The sequence below is a fragment of the Orbicella faveolata genome, unplaced genomic scaffold (genome assembly GCF_042242905.1).
Source record: "Orbicella faveolata isolate gen_17 unplaced genomic scaffold, um_ofav_v1 contig_48, whole genome shotgun sequence".
Taxonomy (NCBI): domain Eukaryota; kingdom Metazoa; phylum Cnidaria; class Anthozoa; order Scleractinia; family Merulinidae; genus Orbicella; species Orbicella faveolata.
Window position 1 is genome coordinate 9,700,001 of NW_028301578.1, and position 20,005 is coordinate 9,720,005.

Consider the following 20,005-nt stretch of genomic DNA (forward strand, 5'->3'; position numbering starts at 1 on the left):
TGTTTTTTTTTTTTTTTTTTTTTTTTTTTTGCTACGTTATAGACCGGAACGTTGTCGACTTTCGTAATCACACTTAAAGCAGATCGAGGTCAATATCCAGTGATCTTGACCGAGATAACGAGCGTGATCATTTAAGGCCAGGTTATTATTTGTCGTACAGGACACCAATTTCTTGCGGGATAAAGCGGGTAATCCCGGCCGCAGCCAAGCACTATCTTGCTTCGCAGCACAAGGGTTTCCTTGTACTTGGTCCAGGTTAGGCCCCTGTTGGCCTGTCTTTAGGTACCACTTCCGGCCACGCGATATGATTGAAACACACCCCCAGAAAAAAATATAAACAACTTTGCAAGTTTGGACACGCGAATTAGTCACCAGGCTCTCTCTTATAGTGACTATGTGTTTTTCCTTCTATTTCTTGAGAAAGGGTCAAATTTGTCAACACGAAAACCTTTCCTCAAGGCCATTTTTCCCGGAAGAGAAATTAGCACGCGTTGTCTATTTACCATCTGCATAAGGAAGTTGTTGTGTTGATATGACTTCCGGTTGAGCGATCGAATTGTGGGTAACAACGCAGGCGCTCTTGCATAAGGAGACAGAACCGGCTGTGATGGAACTTTGGTTTTGTTCGTCCAGTGGAACAACTTTCAACTCGTGACATTTGAAGATTTCACGACGGTGAAGTGACGATGTACGCAAAATATTGATCAGCTAAGCTCATTTTGTGATCACAATGACTTCTCCGAGTATACCAGAGGGTCTTCAAGCTTTCCTTCGTCATGCTCAGGGTTTGCATCCCGCCAATAACCCTCGTCGAGAAAATGGCTTTTCCAAAGAATTTCAGGTATTTTATTTCTTATCCAGATTGCTAAATGTCATTGAACAGAGCGGATAGCAAGAACTGCTTGTTCCAAAACCACTTCAATCTTGACTAACATCGAAAAATTCAACGCAAGGATCGAAGCTGAAACGATCAAAACCGAAATATCGATAAGTCTGTTATCTATAAAGTTTTTTCCGCGATGTCCGAGCTAAATCGATTATTCGTTAAGCCGAGGTAATGAACAGAACCTTATGTGGTCATCCGTTCGTTTCACTATCTCTTTGATATCTGTAGATAGCTGCGACACAGAGATCAGTTGAAATGAAATGTTGAACGTTTGCCTCAATATGGTTTTCATACAATAACTTACTCAGCTTATAAGTAAGAAGATTGATCATAAACAAATTTAAATTTATTAACGTGAAGTCAAATTTCATCTTAAAAGATGGCCAAGGGCTAAGATGACCATTTCTTGAAATCGTACAAAAATGAAATTGTTGTTGAACTTTATTATGTTAATAGTTGAAGTGTATCAAATGTTACATCAAGTGATTTGTTTCCTTTTGTAAGATAAGCGTGCAGTGCTCAAGTAGCTAATATGTTAATATTTAATGGGCTCATATTCATGTTTGACCTTAATTCTTATTCTGCGATCTTGTAACTGGCATAACCAATGACATTCTAGCTTGTAATAGACTATGCTAAAAAATTTCAAAAAATTTTGCCTGGTTTGCCGGATACTCCAAATCTGATTCCACTTAGTGACTAATGATCACAGTTGTTGACATGTGGCCTGGACGGTATCATTTAGATGATTTTGCAGTGATCTCCTGTCATGTGCATTATGGCAATTGAAGCTGCCCACTTAGATATATTCAATGAATTAGATTTCACTATTTTGTGAAAAGACCTGCTTGTGATGTTGGCGGGAGAAGAGATTGTTCTTAACATGGCATGATATCTATTGTAAGTAAGTTAGATGATTTGATTAATAGCGGAAATGCTTGTTTTTATTCTTTTGTAGCAATTAAAAGATATGTCCTCCAAGTTAAAAAGAAATCCAGAATATGTTACGCATCATGGAGAACTTGAGTACAATCGGCCTAAAAACCGATACAAAGACATTATGCCTTGTAAGTATTAATTATATTTCTTGGTTTTTAATGACTTGTTGATGGTCAGACTAATAAGTACTGTTAGTGGAATTGTTTATTGGTGAAACAAGAGCCAAACAAACAAACAAACAAACAAGCAAATAAACAAACAAACCAGATGATGCTCTTGCAGGCTACAGTACTCTGTATTGGACCCACTGACCAGTTTTTTCATTCTCTAAACCCCATGGCCAGGTTTTTCAAAGTTTGAATAATCTCAAACAACACAAAACATACCATAAATAAGGAGTATAAAAATATTATCCAATAAAAATTAATTTCTGGTTACATGTAGCTTTTAATCCTTGGTTTGCATTAACTGACTTCCGAGCAACCTGGTCCTGTGTTCCATACAATTTGGTGTCTGGAAAAGATAGACAAAAAAAAAATTATGCATGGTTTCACTGCTCGCATGTGATTTTGATGATTTTTATTGCATCATTTCAACTACCTGCATACAATAAAACTATTAAATAATTGGTAGCACCGTGGATTTGGCTATTTCTTGTAACACAACAGAAGAACCTTCTGGAAATTAGCAGTAATTAGATAATCTATATCTCAAGTGATGCTTTGACAGGTATCATGTTTACTGGTAATTCCTTCCACTTAATACAAAATGTTACAATTTAATTTTGCAGTTGATCATAATCGTATTATCCTGCCAACATTGGCTGGAGTACCAGGATCTGATTATATCAATGGAAATTATGTCAAGGTGGGAATCAACTTGAGGCTAAACTTTTAAGTAAGGAGGTTCAGCAAAAACTTCTGACCACGTTAAGGCCATAGATGGTACAGCACCTCACTGATTTTCATGTTTGGGCCGTATCTCTCTCCCCTCAGAAATAAATTTTAACTCGTATCAGTTAAGTTATTAAATATTATGTTTTGTTGAGGAGTATGGGGGGATGGGGTGTGGAGAGAATTGGGTAACCTAACAAAAGAGCAAGACAGTGGTAATCTTTAATGTGGGGAATGTCTGTAGATGCCTGAATCATCATATTTATTATTTGTTTATTGTGAGATGACTGTTTTGTTCTTGGCTAACTTGTATAATACAGAACCCAATAAATAGCAGAACTGGCATTTAGTAAACAGTACTCACAGTCTTCCTTCATTTTTTTTGGGGGGGGGGTGGGGGGATGATGGGGAGGGATGGGAGGAGCTCATACATATTTGGTCATCAAGTTGGATTGTGGAGCCACCGCCATGTTGGATTGTTTTGGCAAGAACAGACCTGCCAACTCTCCCGGTTTTCCTGGGAGTCTCCAAGTTTTTCATCAAATCTCCCGGTCTCCCGGTTAGAGCACCAAATCTCCTGGGAACTAGCTACTGTGGCTCTTGTTAATTTTTTTTTCATTAATTTCGTTATTTTTGAGATGTCGGGAACGTTCGGAAGGCCTTCGGGTGTTTGTTGGAGAGTATTCAGACATTGTCCGAAATTATATTCTAGCCGTCTCCAGGTTTTTGTACTCTGGGGGTTGGTAGGTATGCAAGAATAATCTGGGAAGAGGACTAAATATTCTAGTTGCAGAGATGGGGGGCTTGCTCCATGATCAAGGGTGATGGCTGAAAGATATTTGAGCACAAAAAAGAGGGGACGCTTGACATGTAGCATTAATTATTATCTTCCAGGGGCCAGATGGTGAAACGGCATATTTAGCACTTCAGGGACCTCTACCAAGGACTGTGGATGACTTCTGGAGATTAATAGCCTCCCACAGGTGTCAGGTAATGGAAATGTACAGTTGTGGTAGGTGTGGCGGCCTGATGGACTCCAAATTAAGTAGTCAGGGTCCAGGCCCGAATTGGGGTTACTGCGTCAAGTCAGTGCTTATCTGTGGTTTTCTGTAGCATGAAGTGAATAGGTAAGTGATTCTACAACCTGACCTCCTCCACAAGCCCCGGATTGGATGCGAGGTCATTCCAGGCTTACAACTAGCATGATTGAATTTGCCAGTACCCATTTATACACCTGTTTGGAGACAGATACTGTGAGAGTAGAGTGTCTTGCCCAAGAAAAGAACACAATGTCCCCAGCCGGGGCTTGAAGTTGGACTCAGTGGTCTACCTGAAGTCCACTGCACTTAACCATTAGGCTCTTGCACCTCCTGTATAGTTATAGAAGGAGAGGATATGTTTGAAATAAGTTGTGGGCCCTTCTCTGAGACAAGGGGAACTTTTCAAAATACAGACCCCTGTCCATAAAGAGAGGTTTGATCAGGTAGAAAGTGGTCAAACATTTGTTTGGCTGTTTTTTTGTTTTTTTGTTTTTGTTTTTGTTTTTACTTAACTAGTATGAGAACAGGTCTGCAATCCTGATGAATTTTATTGTTAATAAGTTCACTCTGTCTGTTAATTTTTTCCTAGATTGTGATAATGGTATGCAGAGAAATTGAGATGGGAAAGGTAAGCATTGTACATGTAATGCTCAGTTTTAACTTGAGTGTTGGCACTGGCTAACTTGGACTTAGTTAAATCTTTAGTTTTACATTAGACTACGAGTAGTCCCTCTTTTGCTTAGTCCATCGTGTGTGACGTGAAAGAAAACAGCGAGAACTGGTTATAGCAGCCCTGTCTTTATCTCAAAACATGCATTTATTAATTTTTACTGGCAGGTAGCTGTAATTTATAAAACAGGTTTTAATATTAGTTTTAATTAATATTTTAAGTTGAGCTCTTTTCTACTTCAGCTGAAATGTAAGCGGTATTGGCCGGAAAACAAAGATGACATACTGACCTTTGCTGGTTTGGAAATATCTTTGGTGAGCTCTGAAGTTAAATCATGTCTACCTGTATATATCACAAATCATTGCATTGTATACAGTCTAGTATAACAGGGCTCGAAATTAATAAAATCCATAAGTCACCATTTGGTGACTTAGTGGAAAAAAAATAGTTGCCTGCAAGTGCAAATTTTTAATTACCGGTACCAGATAGAAGAGATGCAATCCTTAGGCATACATGACATACTCAATGTTCAAGGGTTTGCAATGCATTACAGGGTAATTTCGAACAGGGGTAGTCATTTCAAAGTTTTCCGATGTTAGCCATGTGAGAGGATCGTTTACTTTAGCGCGCCTTAAAATAGAGAAGCTGCTGAATCAAACATGGTGATCAAAGAATCGTGGGTTTGGTTTATTACATCTATTCAAATAAATCGTACCTTTCATCCACAAGTAATGTCGTTTTTCTTTTGAGGTTAAAAGGTTCACGCAAGAAAAGTTAATGACCAGTTCATAATATCTGGTCGCCAACACTTGATTTTTGGTTGTATTAATAGCGACTAGTGAGTCGCAATTTCGAGTCCTGTATCATTTTATGCCAAAGGCTGTAACCAAGCTTCTATGATGTATGCATGCACAACTGTGATTGAGGGGCTTTGATAAAGCTCCTAAATGACTCTTGATTTTATGCCAAATTCTCCATATCTTCCTAGAAGGAAGTGCAAGGCATTTGGTAGGAGAACCTAGCAGTCTATGAGATTTCATTGGGGCCCTTAATCCACACATACCCTTTCAATTAATTATAATAGTTATGACTACTGCATAGTAATATATGAAGGTTAATCAGTACACTAGTGTTATGCAACTTTAATACATGTAACTGTTTACTGAGAGATATCCATTCACTGTTGATACATGTATGTTCTGGGTGACAGTACAGTTACATTTGGATTTTTATAGAAGACACTTGTCTAGTGGTACACACTTTTGAACACCCTGTGTAGCGTCTCATAATTTTAGAAGACTGTGTACAATGTCATGTATTTCAATGGTCAGAATATAATTCTGCTGCACCACTCCAGTCAGTCTCCTTTCTTGAACAGCGGCTAGTAATTGAGCCTGCAGTGTCTTAAACACAATAGGCTCCAGATCTAAAGGCATAAAGTGGTTGAAGTTTAAGCTAAGTAGCCCATGACAGGGATGATGGACAAAACACTGACCCCTAGTCCATGGACTACCCAAATGGACTACCCAAATGGACTACCCTAAAATGGACTACCCCTAAAAAATACTATTTCAGATGAGTGGTATGTTAAGAAGCTGCGATCAATTATATACTTACACTGCACAGAGGATGCTTTTCTTTTCGTTCCTCATCGCCTTCAGCCGCCATTTTGAATAACTACACTGAATAAAACAACCACTGTACACAAAAAGCGTAGACTCAAATCAAATCAAATATTCTGTGGACAACTCGATCTTGCTCTCATGTGATTCAGTAGCTCAGTCTTTCTGGAACAGACGAAATGATCTTCAGGATGTTACTCATGATTTGTTTTGCTTGTTTTGTGCCGAAAATTATGGCACAGAAGCAGCTAGTCTTCTGGTTTTTTTCCTGAGTGTATCAAAATGAAATAGAAATGGGAATGAGGATAAAGCTATGGGACAGCAAGAAATTCCAACAACTACGCTACAAAAAGTCAGAATGGAGTGGAAGCAGTAGTGTTCTTAGCTGGCCTGGACTATAATTATGGGGAAATTTGCATGTTTTCTGTTCAGTGGTTGTTTTATTAAGTATAGTTATTCAAAATGGCGGCTGAAGGCGATGCGGAATGAAAAGAAAAGCATCCTCTGTGCAGTATAAGTATATAATCGCAGCTTCTTAACATACCACTCATCTGAAATAGTATTTTCAGGGGTAGTCCATTTTAGGGTAGTCCATGGACTAGGGGTCAGTGTTTTGTCCATCACCCATGACAGGCCAGCACTGATCTTTAGTTTTTGTAGCATACAGTAACTAGGAGTTAATTTCTACCACCCCATACAAATACTTGGTTACAGAAACCGAAACTGGCCTCAAGAGTCCTCATGGGCCCAATGAAGATGAGTGAGAGTGACTTATTAATAGTCACCTGAGCGGAGATGGGTTACTGTGAGAAAGAGTGTCCTGCTCAAGTACACAACACATTGACCCTGGGTACTTAGTCCTTCTTGGAAATGCATGTCTAATGTTTGTTCCTCGGCAAAACATATGGTTTTGGGGTGCTTTTCTCCATTAGCATTAACAGTATGGTGCTTATCAGGTCACTGTGTTCCTCTGGGCTTATCAGCATGCAATTTTGTTCTTTAATTTGTCAGATCGATGAGAACAATCTTGCTGAAGGATTTGTCATGAGAACAATGTGTATGAAGTCTGGCGAGGTATGGACTAAGCTATGTAATACTATTTATTGCTATTGAAAAGATTAGTCACTGAGATTAATAAACAAATTGAGACCTGAAACATCCAGCATTAAGCCCAGATAATACTTGTGTATACACGTGAACCAGTAGTATCAGGTCTGGCCCACTGTAGTACAGGGGGGAGGGTGAGGGGGGGGAGGGGGGTTGTTGGTGATGATGTCATGTGATACCACTCCAGCACCTATTCCCCCATATGCCAGGGTAAAAACTTTTGACATTTTATTTTATAATTATGAAATAACATATAGGTTTTTTTTATAGTAGATTAATGGTGTTATCAATGGCACATAAGTTCATGGTGTTAATTGCACAATGGCCTTGTTCTTACATTCTAACTGCTGACAAGTCCATGCCATAACTTCTTGCAAATCTCCTTACAATACTGTAGCTTGCTCTTTACAATGGTTAGTTTATAATTACTCTTCATTTTTGGGACTGAGGAGCTCTATTAGCTACATATTTGGTTTTCTTTCAGGAGCAAATGACTGTGACACAGTTACAGTACACAGCCTGGCCTGATCATGATGTCCCGCGGTCTGCAGCACCACTTATCGAATTAAACAGAACACTCAGGGCTGCACAAGGAAATAGAAAACAAGTTGTTCTTATCCATTGCAGGTGAAAGGTTTGAACCTTATGTATCTGCAAAATAATAATGCAACTGTCATTTAAGGAATCAGAAACATTTTCTGTTTCTTTATTGAGTTGTAGAAACCCACGTGGAGGTTTGGGAGAATGACAAATACTGTGGGAACAGGAGTTTTCTTGATGTGAGCATTTCCGTGGACAGCATTTCCAAGGTCCCCTAAACCTTCAGGAGTGTTCTATAACACTCAGAAAATGTTGCTAGTTGAATTTGATTATCAAAATGTAGATTCACTTTTCTCAGGTCAATTAAGAAGTATGTAAAAAGTAAGCATTTTGTTTTTGAGTTTGCACATTCCTCTTCCAGTGCTGGATGTGGTAGAACAGGGACAATTATTGCGGTGGACTATGCCTGGACTCTGTTAAAAATGAAAGTAAGTGATGACAACACATCATTCTATATTGTATATGTAAATTATAAACAGTTTTTCTTCTAAATTGCCACCCATTTTTTTAGTAAGCTTGGGACAAAATACTTTGATATGTCCAGCAGATTTTCTGATACCATCCACTTGACTGGTAAAAGCACAGATGGATGAAAGGCGAAGACAACAAAGGGCACATTATATTGACAGTGAAGGAAATAATATTTAATATTTCCGGGAGGGGCAGAGGAGGCGGGGAGGAGGATATGGGCATAACTGCAGTACCCTAACTATACCCTTGCTCAGATTGAAAATAAGAGCTTTGTTCAGTGTTTTCAGTTCAGTTCAGTTTTGTTTTTTTGTTAGAGCATAATAATATTAATTGTAATTGAGAATCTTTATATCTCAAATATGACATGGTTTTGTGCATTGCAGAAGACTGATAATTTTAGTGTGTATGACATAGTCGCAGACCTTAGAAGACAGAGAATGGCTATGGTTCAGACCAAGGTATTTTGTATGTTAAGTGTTCAACAAGATTTTGTAATGCAAGTATACAAAACAATACCATGTGCACTTATTAGTTAAACTGTCAGACAATTTGTTTGCTAGGTCCAGGAAATGCTAGGGAGTTGACTAGAGAGAGACAACTTGCATATGATAAAAGGAAACTGTAAGGAAATTTTATGCACATTTTAAGGTTGTTGCAAGTTTGGATAATTAAACTTAGCAAAAACCCTTTTATGGACAGTTGGAAAACAGTACTGTGTTGTGAAAAGCAGCGATGGGGAAGTAAAGTTCTGTTGTAAGAATAAATTGGCTAGACTTGATTTGGTCAGTCTCAATGGTTTTAACTTTGCTTTGTTTATTTTTTTTTTTATGTTTTGTTGTTGCCAAATATGATTTTATGTTTATCACTGATCTGTCAGTGTATGGTTCTCAAAATGCTTTTCTTTTTTTTTTTTAAACCTGTTTGAAGAATTGCCATACATGTAATTATTATTATTTTTTTTACGGCTGTCCAAATGTTGACTATGAAAATGGAAACTGCTTTTTGGTTGCACCTTGTATTATATGCATCGTTTCGTTCTTTGCTGAGCAAGTCCCCTTGTGTTGGTGAACTTAACTATTTGATTTTCTAAACAGGAGCAGTATGCACTAGTGTACAAAGCTGTAACGCAACTTGTTCAAGAAGAACTAGACAAAGAGAAGATCAAGTCACACACATATGTCAATGTGGAAATACCCGAGGTATCTCAATCACCAACTGGGCGAGAAGACTACGAGAACTGTGAGTTTGCACAGAGTGTCAGTCGATGGAAACAAAGTGACCTTCAAAATGGATCAGTTCCTAGGGCACCAGCACCATTACCTGCACAAAAACAGTCAAAAACAAAGTCCAAACCACAATTACCAAATAAACCACCCTTGGCACGGTCACAACCGGATGGGGCTGCGGTGGTACAGCCAAATGCACCAATACAGCATGACTATGTGAATCTCGAATATAACCCAGCAGTGACTAAAAACAAACTTGCATCTCCAGTGAGGGATGATGGTGCAGTCTCGACCCAACTTTTGCAACCAGCAAAGAGTAATGCGTCAAATTTGAATTTAAATGAAGTGAAAGCAGGCAATCAAAATTCTACAGCCATGCGACAAAAGAGTCCAACAACCCCTGATTATGAGGTGGTGCCTAAGAAACTGTCGACGCCAGCTGTATCCAATTCAAGAAATGCTAAAGCTCCTCAAGGGAATAAAGCTGTTTCCACTGATTATGAGTTTCCGTCAGTGTGTGCTCCACGGTTTAACAAGGAACAAGCTAAACATGTCCCAGAAGGTAAAGTGTTATTACAGCTGTAAGTTTACGTACAAGATTGTTCAATTCTCTGTGTCATATAAAGTAGTGTGTCTTGATTGAGGAGTGATGTCTTTTGGAAACCATGGACATCACAATAATGCATCCTGGATAAATTAGCTCAAAGACAAACAATATATATATATTTTTTTCCAATAACAACAACACAGACACACACTCACACACACACACACACACAAAAAAAAAACAATAAAAAAAACAGAAACTATGGACGTGATAGGCATGCAATGCGTGCAGACTGAAGTGTACCCAGAGAGCTACATTACACATTAATTGATTAAGTCCTTCACATGCATTGTAAACTTTTGATACTGGAACGTACACGTACATGTAGGCAACAATTTTGTTGATTCGGTGTTGAGCTAAGGCACCTGTTGAAAGCCAGGTTTTTTTTTGTTTTGTTTTTTTTAGTGCACCTTGATCAAGGATATGAAAATGATTAGTGCTTTGCCAAGCAATGTTGGAGCATGAGATATCATGCAATAACCAAGACAAATGTCTAGTAAATAACTGAATTTAATCACTGAGCTAAAATCCTGTAACATGCTTAACCTTTGATCTTAATTGGAGTAAAATCAGGCATTAATGCAATGCAGTTACCTAATTAATTGAATTATTGCAATTAATTAATTATCAATTTATATTAACTCATATTATGTCACGTTAATAGTATTAGTAACATAAATTTTTATAATGATGCAATTTTGAAGATCAGTTGCAACTTATAACTAATTTGTAAACAAATGTATATCTTCTTATACTCAGTTTTTCCCCACTCAATTCCACTGAAAAGAAATCAAAGCTTGTGATGTGACATGCAGCACTTCAGAGTTCTGTACATGTGCATGTATTTTCATGTACATGTATTTTTTATGAGAGGCATGGTAGCTTCATGGTTATTGGGCTCTTCTCTGGATTGAGCAGTCCGTGTTCAAGCCCTGGCCAGGGACATTGTGTTGTGTTCTAGGGCAAGACACTTTATTCTCACAGTGCCTCTATCCACCTAGGTGTACAAATGGGTACCGGTGAACTTAATGCTGGGGTTAACCCTGCAGTGGACTAACATTCCATCCACGGGGTAATAGAAATACTCCTAGTCGGTTAATATTACAGAAACCGGGATAAGCTCCAGCGTAATGGACCACATGGCTCTTATGCAGATTTTGCCATACTGTCTTGTATTTTCACTGGTTGCTTGTTGTTCAACTTGAATATTTGGACGTATTTGTCAACTTGTTGGACGCGAGGTGGATCTCTTTTGTGCGATGCTGTCAGTATGAAACTTTCAGTTTGACTGCAATTCAAATAAATGTATTGAATGGGGAAAGAATCGAGTGTGCAGAGGCAAATGCCTGCTACCTCAAGCCAAGTAATTAATTAAATTTAGATGAAGTCTTCTCTTGAACCTGATGGCCCATCAGGCTGGCACTTACACGTATCTCCTGTTTCTATAGCATCAAACGCGAAGAGTTTTTCCTCCTCCCTCCTCGGGCTATTCTTCGTCGACGTCGATTTCTTCCTTCGATCGTGGCCGCTGTTGAAACCGTCTAACATTCGTCTGCCCATCGTTCGTACATCAAGCGAAAGACAACAAACTGCAATGACTATGAGCACTCCTTCAACGGGACGCATGCTTGTTTCGGTTTAGATCGCGATCGATATCATGTCTTTCGAAAGCACGTGGGTAAACAACGTGGTGTCTAGTATCTGGTTCCTGAAAATTATCTCCCACTAGTGCGACCCTCCGTTTTCTGTCTAAAAGTTTTCCTTTCCGGTTGCGGTATCTAATTTTTGTGGTTTTTTAGCCGGCAAAGATGAAAACTTTTCCTAAGTGCGACCCATACCTTATCCCTAGCATTAAATCGTCAATGTCCATTTATACACACCGGGGTGGAGAGAGGCACTGTGAGAGTATAGTATCTTGCAGAAGAAGTGAGAACACAACACAATGTCGTGGGCCAAAGACAGAACCCAGGCCACTCAATCTAGAGTTCGGCCCACTTACCATTAGGTAACCACACCTCAAATAATGATATACCTTAACTTGTTAATAATCATGATCAATGTTAAAAACAGGTCTGTTAATTGATTTCGGAGATGATGTACCTCCAGTGCCATCCAAAAGGCACTCACTAGGGTCCGTAGCTAAAGAAGGTCCCAAGTCCAGATATGACAATATTGAAGGTAACTCGCCATATTAGTCGATGCTGAACTTAGTAAAATAACGAGTAATACGCTACACTGGTGGGATGATACCATGCATGTATATAGTAAACGTTTTTAAAGCTATTTTGAAAAGAAGTAGCTTTCTTTAGCTTGCTTTAAGCCAAACTTAAGGAAGCTCAGTAAAGGCATTTTGAGTTAATGTGGCCACGTACCAAATTACCTTTAAATTTAAGGAAGGCTGAAAACTTAAGTAAACACCAGAGAGATAAAAATAAACCATATTGGGAACAAGGATGATTAAGGATGGAGAAGATTAACGCGGATTACAAACAACGAACTTGAAACATTTAGGCTTAACTTTTCAAGATGCGCAAACCGTGACGTAGCTCCTTAATAGTAGTCATTAAATTACTCTTTTGCTTCCAGTGCCAGTCCAGTCTGCATCCAAACCTGGAGTTAGCGCTCCGAGATCAACCAGTTCTCCTAATGTGCTCGACGATTCGAGGTTGTTAGGTTTAAAGCCAACGGTAAACAATTCACCTGCAGCCGGCGTTCAGCTCGCGAATGCCAAGGGAAATGCAGACAGCAGAGCTTTTCATACAGTCCCCAACAGGATACGGGCAGACCCTGGTCCCAAGAGGTGCCCATTGTTAGCAGAGCAGTTCCAAGACCCGGGTGCGAGTGGTGGAAGTGGTGGTGGTGCTAGCGGCGGCAGTGATTTGGGACTGATCCAATCGTCCCAAGGTCAGTATTTTCTGGTTGGTGCTACTAGTCCTCCGTCACCTACCACGACGGTGGTGACTCCACAATTTGTGCCACAATCTTTCCAGGGCTCACAGCCGCAAAAGCCCAAACATTCAAAGCCCGTGGAGGGTCGTACTTCACCACAGCCTAAAAAGCTAGGGGATCAGCGGACACCAGTTGGCGCCTACAGCTTGGTGGGAATGCCAGAAGTAGCGGGACAATCGCCTGTTCTCCATACGCAGAGTCCTGTAGCCACACCTACCTCAGTTAAAAGTGTTTTACCCAAAGAAAATGCTGGCATACCTGTGGAAATGAAAAGTAATCCAAATGTTGGTATCGATGTGCAAGTCACAAGTGTTCCATATATTGGCCATCCTGTGCCAGTCAAAAGTAATCCAGAGACTAGTGTCCCTGTCGAAGTCAAAGGTCATTCAAATATTGGTTACCTTGTGGAGGTCAAAGGAAACCCGATTGTTGAAGTTTCGTATGAGATAGTTGGACAGAGGCAACTACCAGCAAAGGGTGTGTTACCTCCATCAGTGCCTCCATACAAACCTCGCAATGCAGGCCTCGCTTGTTTAGACTCTGAAAAAGGCGCGAAAGAAGAAAAACAGAAGACGGCGGCTGAGAATAGATTCACCTCAGATGTCTCACACAGAGGACCAGCGGATGGAGCACCGCTGGAGGATAGTGACGTGGCAGCTGGACCAGGTGCGTTAGTAATTCCCGTCAAACCCGCGGGGTACGGGAAGTTCCCGCCAAAAGTATTGCTGCAAAATGCAACAAACAAATGTAGTCAGGAAGCAAGCTTTCTTTGCAGTTCTTACAGCTCTAGGAGCTGACAAGAAAGCTTACTCGCAGGCGCAGGCAAATGCGTAGTGCACGGGAGGCTCTTACCAGATCTCTAACAACCAAATGTAAATGAAGAAACGCACTGTGTGTGGGCAGTTCCCGCCAAAACTACCGCGGCAAAATGCAAACGGACAAACGTACCATTAGTGAGAATTTCACCCTGAACTACGCGGCAAAATACAAATATTTCCCTTACGTTTATGTTATGCATGAAAAATATATCTAAGTGATATTTACCAGTGTCGTCGACGACGCGAAAGGTAACTATTTTTCCTGCTACAATTCTGCCAGTTCCTCAGTATCTTTGGACAAATTGCACAAATTGACTTTAAAACCTTTCCGGTTTCCGTTGATTGGAAATGTCCGACAGAGTTGCTCACGTTTTAGGAACGTGGCCTTATGTTGAGGTCCACATGACGTCACTTTTGTGATCTATTCGCTCATCGACCAAAGCTCTCTACCAATGAGCGCGAGAGATTTTTGCCAGTTATTTAAAGTAAGTTATTTTCCCTAACGCATGCTTAACTGACTCAGCCATGTCTTGTAGACCTTTACGCCACAGTTGTTCCGCGAAACACCCGAGACAAGGCAGATTCTAAGGAAAGAAACAGTTCTAACCTGTCCAGTGGATCATTAAACCTACGTCCTCAAACATCATCTGGAAGTTTACAGGTCAGCTGTTTATTTTGCTGTCACAGTTAATTAGACAAAAAAAAAGTTCAAAGTCAGTGTTCCAGACAAGTGAGGGGTCTCAGGTCAAAAACCCGACAAGGTCAGCTGCATGTTCCGACTTTGTTTCAGTGGTATGCCTATAAACTAGCTAAGCTTAGTGCTTGTTTCACTAAGTACATGACCGCTATAAATAAGATTTACATTTTTTTCACATTTTACATTTACTAATTAATAAAAAAAATTACGATGGTTTGGTGGGAGCAGTGGGAATTGACCTGCTGGAATACCTTATTGACACACCTTGAAAACTTATCTAGAACCCTGCGAGTGCAAATGGCTTTTATTTCTTAGATATAGTACCAAATTACCGCTCACAGCCGACGCTCTTTACTTAAACAATCCCAGAAATCGTAGTGCCAAACGATAGTGCCAGGTCTCCTCGTTATTCTTGAGTGATGAATTCAGCGAGTCATTAGACGAGGAGTTGTCAAAGTGTTCAAAGCGATTGGCGCAAAGGCTGATTATAAGTTTCTGAATTTTTATGCCGAAGTTGATTCGGTAGGTATCTACCGGTTTAGATACAGCAAGCCATGTTACAGGCATTAAATGTATTTAGCACTGTTGTGCTAATTGGGGACACTGTAAACAAATAACCAAACATTGTAATAGAACATAAACTATCAAGAATCCCAACTGGTGGGAGGCTGACCATTTGGCTATTTACACAACGCGGTCTAGGAGTTGAACTCGGGACTGCCGTGAACAAATCAAGGTAACGTTAGTGTGAATTATTTAAACCAGGGACCTCCAGATTTTAAATCCAGCGCCCTAAACCACTCGGTCACGCTCCCTCTCACAAGCAAAATTGGTAATTAACCCTTCGTCGGAGCAAATGGTCTTTGTTCTGCTCCGCGAGAGCATGAAAGAAGCGTAGAGTGCACGACAATTGAAGATAGTAAACAGCGTAAAACAAGTATACATAGTTCGATCAAAACTGCCATTTAATAACCATCACAACCTATTTCTTAGTTTGCGACTTCTTAAATTCTGTTTTTCATGTTACAGAGCTATACCTCAACGTCAAGTGAGGAAGGAAATACTCCTCCAGCAATCCCGAAGAAGACAAACGAAGCCTTTCTCGTCCCAGGCACGTAAATGACTTAAACAGGATAATCTGATTAAAGATATGTCCATCTCTGGGCCCTCAATTTTTTCCCTCACGCGAAAAACAAATCTGAAATGTGTCTCTAGACATTTGATACTTAAGAAGTTGCTTTGTAGAGATACGTGTTTTGACCTATATTGCCTCATACGCATGCGATCGTTTGCCTCAAGTACAGACGAGAATAGATTGCGTGACGTGACTGCTAAAGGAACTCTGACCAACTTTGTCACGCAAGTCATAGTAAGAGCTCGTGCGGAAACCTTATGAAAAGGAATGATTTTGTGTGCCTTGCATTACTCCACAGGCGAGGAACCTTATGAACATATTCAACAAACAAATAGAGGCACCCTGGACCGGTTCAGGAAAATGATGAAAAACACGTCAAAGGTTTGTGACATTTCTTAGTCAGAGAGGGCAGGGGAGGAGGAAAGAATGTTAGGAGAAGCTGGGAAAACCACCATATCGTTGGTCAACTCCTCGATGTATAGAATTATTTTCTTCAAAGTTTTAAAATAGCAAATAATAAAGAAGGATGGCCAAGATTGGGAAAAAAACCGAATTCGATTGTGAACGACAAATTGGAGATATTTATACCAAATGTATAAAGATTCTCATATTCAGACGTAGGTTAATGTGTATTTATTTTGCTATCTAATTCCCCGGCATCTTTTTTTTTTTTTTTTAAAGATAGTCTTGAAAGAGCTTTAAGGGACGAAATGGTATTCTAAGTGTCGAGGTAGCCTTAACGCCCATTTACAAAACAGGGGTTTGTTATTCGGCTCGGATAAAATTGGTACCCATGCTAATTATTATCCATACTCGGTCAACCTATCTACATTGTATTAGCACTGGCGAGAGTGGACATGTGTACTGAGCGGCCATTGCCAAGTTGACTTTTGCCTCTGTGTCAAAATGAGTCTCACGCGAAAGCATTCATTTGAAAAAGTGTTTCACCTGTACTTTCATTTTCGTGCCAATCAAACTTATCTTCCTTTCAAAAGATGTTTTGCACGAGGACTGCTGTTGAAAACGATAAATTTGCAAACGGCAAGTCCGAAATGGTGTATTTTATCCAAACCTTATCGAACATTCAAGGTTACGGAATGTAAAAGGGTTCTGAAGTACTTAATTGTGTCCCGTCGTAATTTTGCACGTTTATAAATGTTAGTTGTACATTATCCGTGTCGGTTATTCTTGTTTATTAGGGTAACCTTCCAAAACGTTTGTCTGATGGCTCACAACCTCATGGACTTTTGCGAAGTAACAGCTCGGGAACTGGTAAGGAGTTTTGACAGTATTTCATAAGACCATAGGCATGCAATGCGTGCAAAAATATAGCTGCTTATGCATCTATATAATCTCCTATTTGTTAATGATGGTATAAAAACTGTAGCAATTTAGTACGCAGATGATTGAACGTTGAGAGGAACTTTCAAGGATCCTTTTCCATAGTTTTTCTTAACAGTTATTGAAAACTAGTAGACATATCTTTGAAATAAGGACACTGTGAAGTTTTCTAAGATGCAAAAATCTGGAAAAGGAAAGAGAAGTTTAGTCTAGCTTTTCCAAATCCGAGATCAAAGTCCATGTTTTTAACAAAGGTCGGGGGTTTTTGTTCGAGCCTGTAAACAGTTCTTGATTGGAATATGTTTGTGCTAACCAAACCTCTGTTTGAGTTATTACGTCGAGGTTACCAAAACCAATACAGAAATAGATAAAAAATAACGACTTGTAAGCGACCAGTAACATAACTTTGTGGCCAATCAGAGCAACACAGTTTGCCGTAAGCGTACAACTGGCAGCCTCAAAACGGGTAAAAATCATCTTTCGGTAGCGATTGTTGTTGTTTTCGTCACTGGCAATCTGTAATGCCCTCAAAAAGGTTGTTTGGAACGTTGTGGTGCTTGGCAGGGGAAAAATTCCATAGAAACTACCAGCCTTGACAAACTGTTTCAAATTACCTGGGTTCCGTCAGAACGCTATGATTGACGCACTGGGGCTTCCCTCTAACATGGAAGGTACAGTTTTTTTTAGAATTAAGTGGTTAGTTCGACAGATAGATGATGAATAGTTCATGATGTTTGCACTGTTAGCCTGATTCCGAGCGGTTTGTTTTTTTCTTTCTACTCAGGGACAACGCGACTGGATGAATTAGGTATGTCAGTTTTTTCCCCCGCGCTTTTTGTGCCTTACGCTTCGTGCTTAGTTCGGACGATTTCTATGTTCTGTCGGGTTTGTTCGTGATTACGAATGATGTGTTTCTTCATTTTATTTATCCAGGCTACAAGAAGCGATTCTCAAAGCCAGCAGGCCCAAGATCTTGCCCAGCTGACTGGCCAAGTTTTGGACATCTTGGCTTATAGTTTAGATGTTGAAATTACTTTTTGAATTCAATTATTTCATTTTTTTTTTTTTTTTTTTTTTTTTTTTTTTAATAGACATTTAACATTACATGACAATTCTAAGGTACACGGTACTAACTTTAACTTTCTGTTGATTGTATGCAAAGTAATCAATAATCTTAAGAAATCTTAAAAAAAATAAAAAATAAAAAAAAATAAAAAAAAACTAAACGCGCACAAGATGAGTCATTTCCACGTAGATGTGAATAAAACCTCAAACGTGAGAACTTTCACATTTATTTTTTTTTAATTTCTGTATGTTTTTTTTTTGTTTTTTGTTTGTTTGTTTGTTTGTTTCTTTTTTACAACTTTTTTTAAATTTCTGTATGTTTTTATTTTTGTTGTTGTTGTTGTTTTTTTTTATATATACATATATATATAACTTTAGATAATCGACCGTTTTTTTCCCTAACTTGCCTTTCAGCAAGACAGATTTTTAATAAAATCCCTTAAAGGGAAGTGCAAAAGGTGTCAAACACCAAACAATAATTGCTCCGTGATGAATGTAGATATGAGTCATGCACATAATTGCTTGGAATTTACCTCGCCTTAGCTTAGTTCTCCATACATTGAAACCATCGTCATATTGATAAATGAAAAATAACAGACATATATTTTTCTTTTAAGCATATCATCTCTTAGAATTATGAAATTTCCAAATGACATTTATTAAGCGAAATGGTGAAAAAGCGGTTTTGTATATTTTCTTCAATAATTACATGTTTAGGTTCAAACGTAGCATGTCTGTTTTTGAGAGTTTTGAGTTGCTTAATGTGATATCAGCTTGTACGTTCATCCACCACGATCTTGCTCAAGGAATGCCTTGTATTGCTAAAACAGCTCGGTCACTCCCGCTATTGGACTGGGATTAGCTTGCAATAGAGGCTCATGGGGGGAATATCATTAAAAAGAGATTAATGTCATTTGCATTTGAAAATACTCGCCGCATTAGCCTCAGTTGCAAGCTAGTCCCAGTCCAATACCGGGAATACGAATATGGCCTATTTGAGTCAGTGGTAGATACACCTCGTCGTAAATGTGTTTAGTTGGCTTAAAATGGTTATCGATGATGGTGTCGTTGATGATGTCATCGTGCCAGGAGACTAAGATAATCTATTCGTTAAGATTGTGGGACAGTAAACGCAGTCTTTACTATATCATTGTTTGAAAGACCAATTACAGTCTTTTAGTGTGGTGAATCACAGCATTAAAGGATTACCATCTCTGTTTATCTGTTTTGCATTCAACTTCAGTTCCGGGCTGATTTTTATTTGTTTTATGGGGATAGATTTAATGTTTGGAATTCTGGACTGTTTTCGTTACATTAGGTTTCTGTTCATATATTGTAATGTAATTTCAGCGGGGCTTAAGAGTAATTAGTTATAAAGAGGTTTGTTATATTGTTATATCGGGGTTGTACTGTAGTTTTAGTGATGGTGTTATTGTTTGTTATTAGTTATAGTAAGTGGATCGAGTGGAGTGCAATTCAGGGAGTAATTAATCACGCGACTACCCTAATGATTCAATTTAGCGCCCGGGGCGCTTATTTTCTCTTGTTACCTCGAGGGAGGGCGCTTATTCGGGACAGGGCGCGTATTTCATTTTTGAGAAACAACCGAATGTTCAAAACAAAATGTTAATACGGTACGAGGACATTCAGGGGACAGCCGCTTCATAGTGTAGCAAGTCAACACACTTCACAGTAGCCACAGAAACTATTTTTGGGGTCCGTTCAATGAAATTTTCCAAGCAGCCTTCTACGCAAATCACGGAACGCTCAAACTCGGAAAGGACGTCCTTGCACTGTCCCACTTTTTCTACCGCCTGGCGTCATACAAATATCCCAAAGCCTTTTAAAATTTTGCGGTTTCACAGAGGAGTGTCACAATTTTCACTAAATTTGACAGAGCGTCATAAACATGAACGACATTGTCAAATTCTACGCAAAC

General features: G+C 39.3%; 1 protein-coding gene across 2 annotated transcripts; it reads left to right on the top strand.

Annotated features, from left to right (window-relative positions):
* Positions 1–552: 552 nt before the first annotated feature.
* On the top strand, positions 553–19,287 carry LOC110060584 (uncharacterized). Of its 2 annotated transcripts, XM_089280659.1 has the most exons (19): positions 554–841; positions 1,845–1,953; positions 2,616–2,692; positions 3,613–3,708; positions 4,348–4,386; positions 4,671–4,742; positions 7,062–7,124; positions 7,642–7,784; positions 8,119–8,185; positions 8,612–8,686; positions 9,323–10,016; positions 12,132–12,239; positions 12,648–13,676; positions 14,365–14,489; positions 15,555–15,636; positions 15,959–16,041; positions 16,860–16,932; positions 17,786–17,809; positions 17,935–19,287. In XM_089280659.1, the coding sequence occupies exons 1-19, from the start codon at positions 731–733 to the stop codon at positions 18,015–18,017; spliced, it is 3,153 nt and encodes a 1,050-aa protein (XP_089136785.1). In that variant the 5' UTR covers positions 554–730; the 3' UTR covers positions 18,018–19,287. The 2 variants fall into 2 exon arrangements, with proteins under 2 accessions (XP_089136786.1, XP_089136785.1); XM_089280660.1 differs by lacking the exon at positions 12,132–12,239 and having other exon boundaries at positions 553–841.
* Positions 19,288–20,005: the final 718 nt, after the last annotated feature.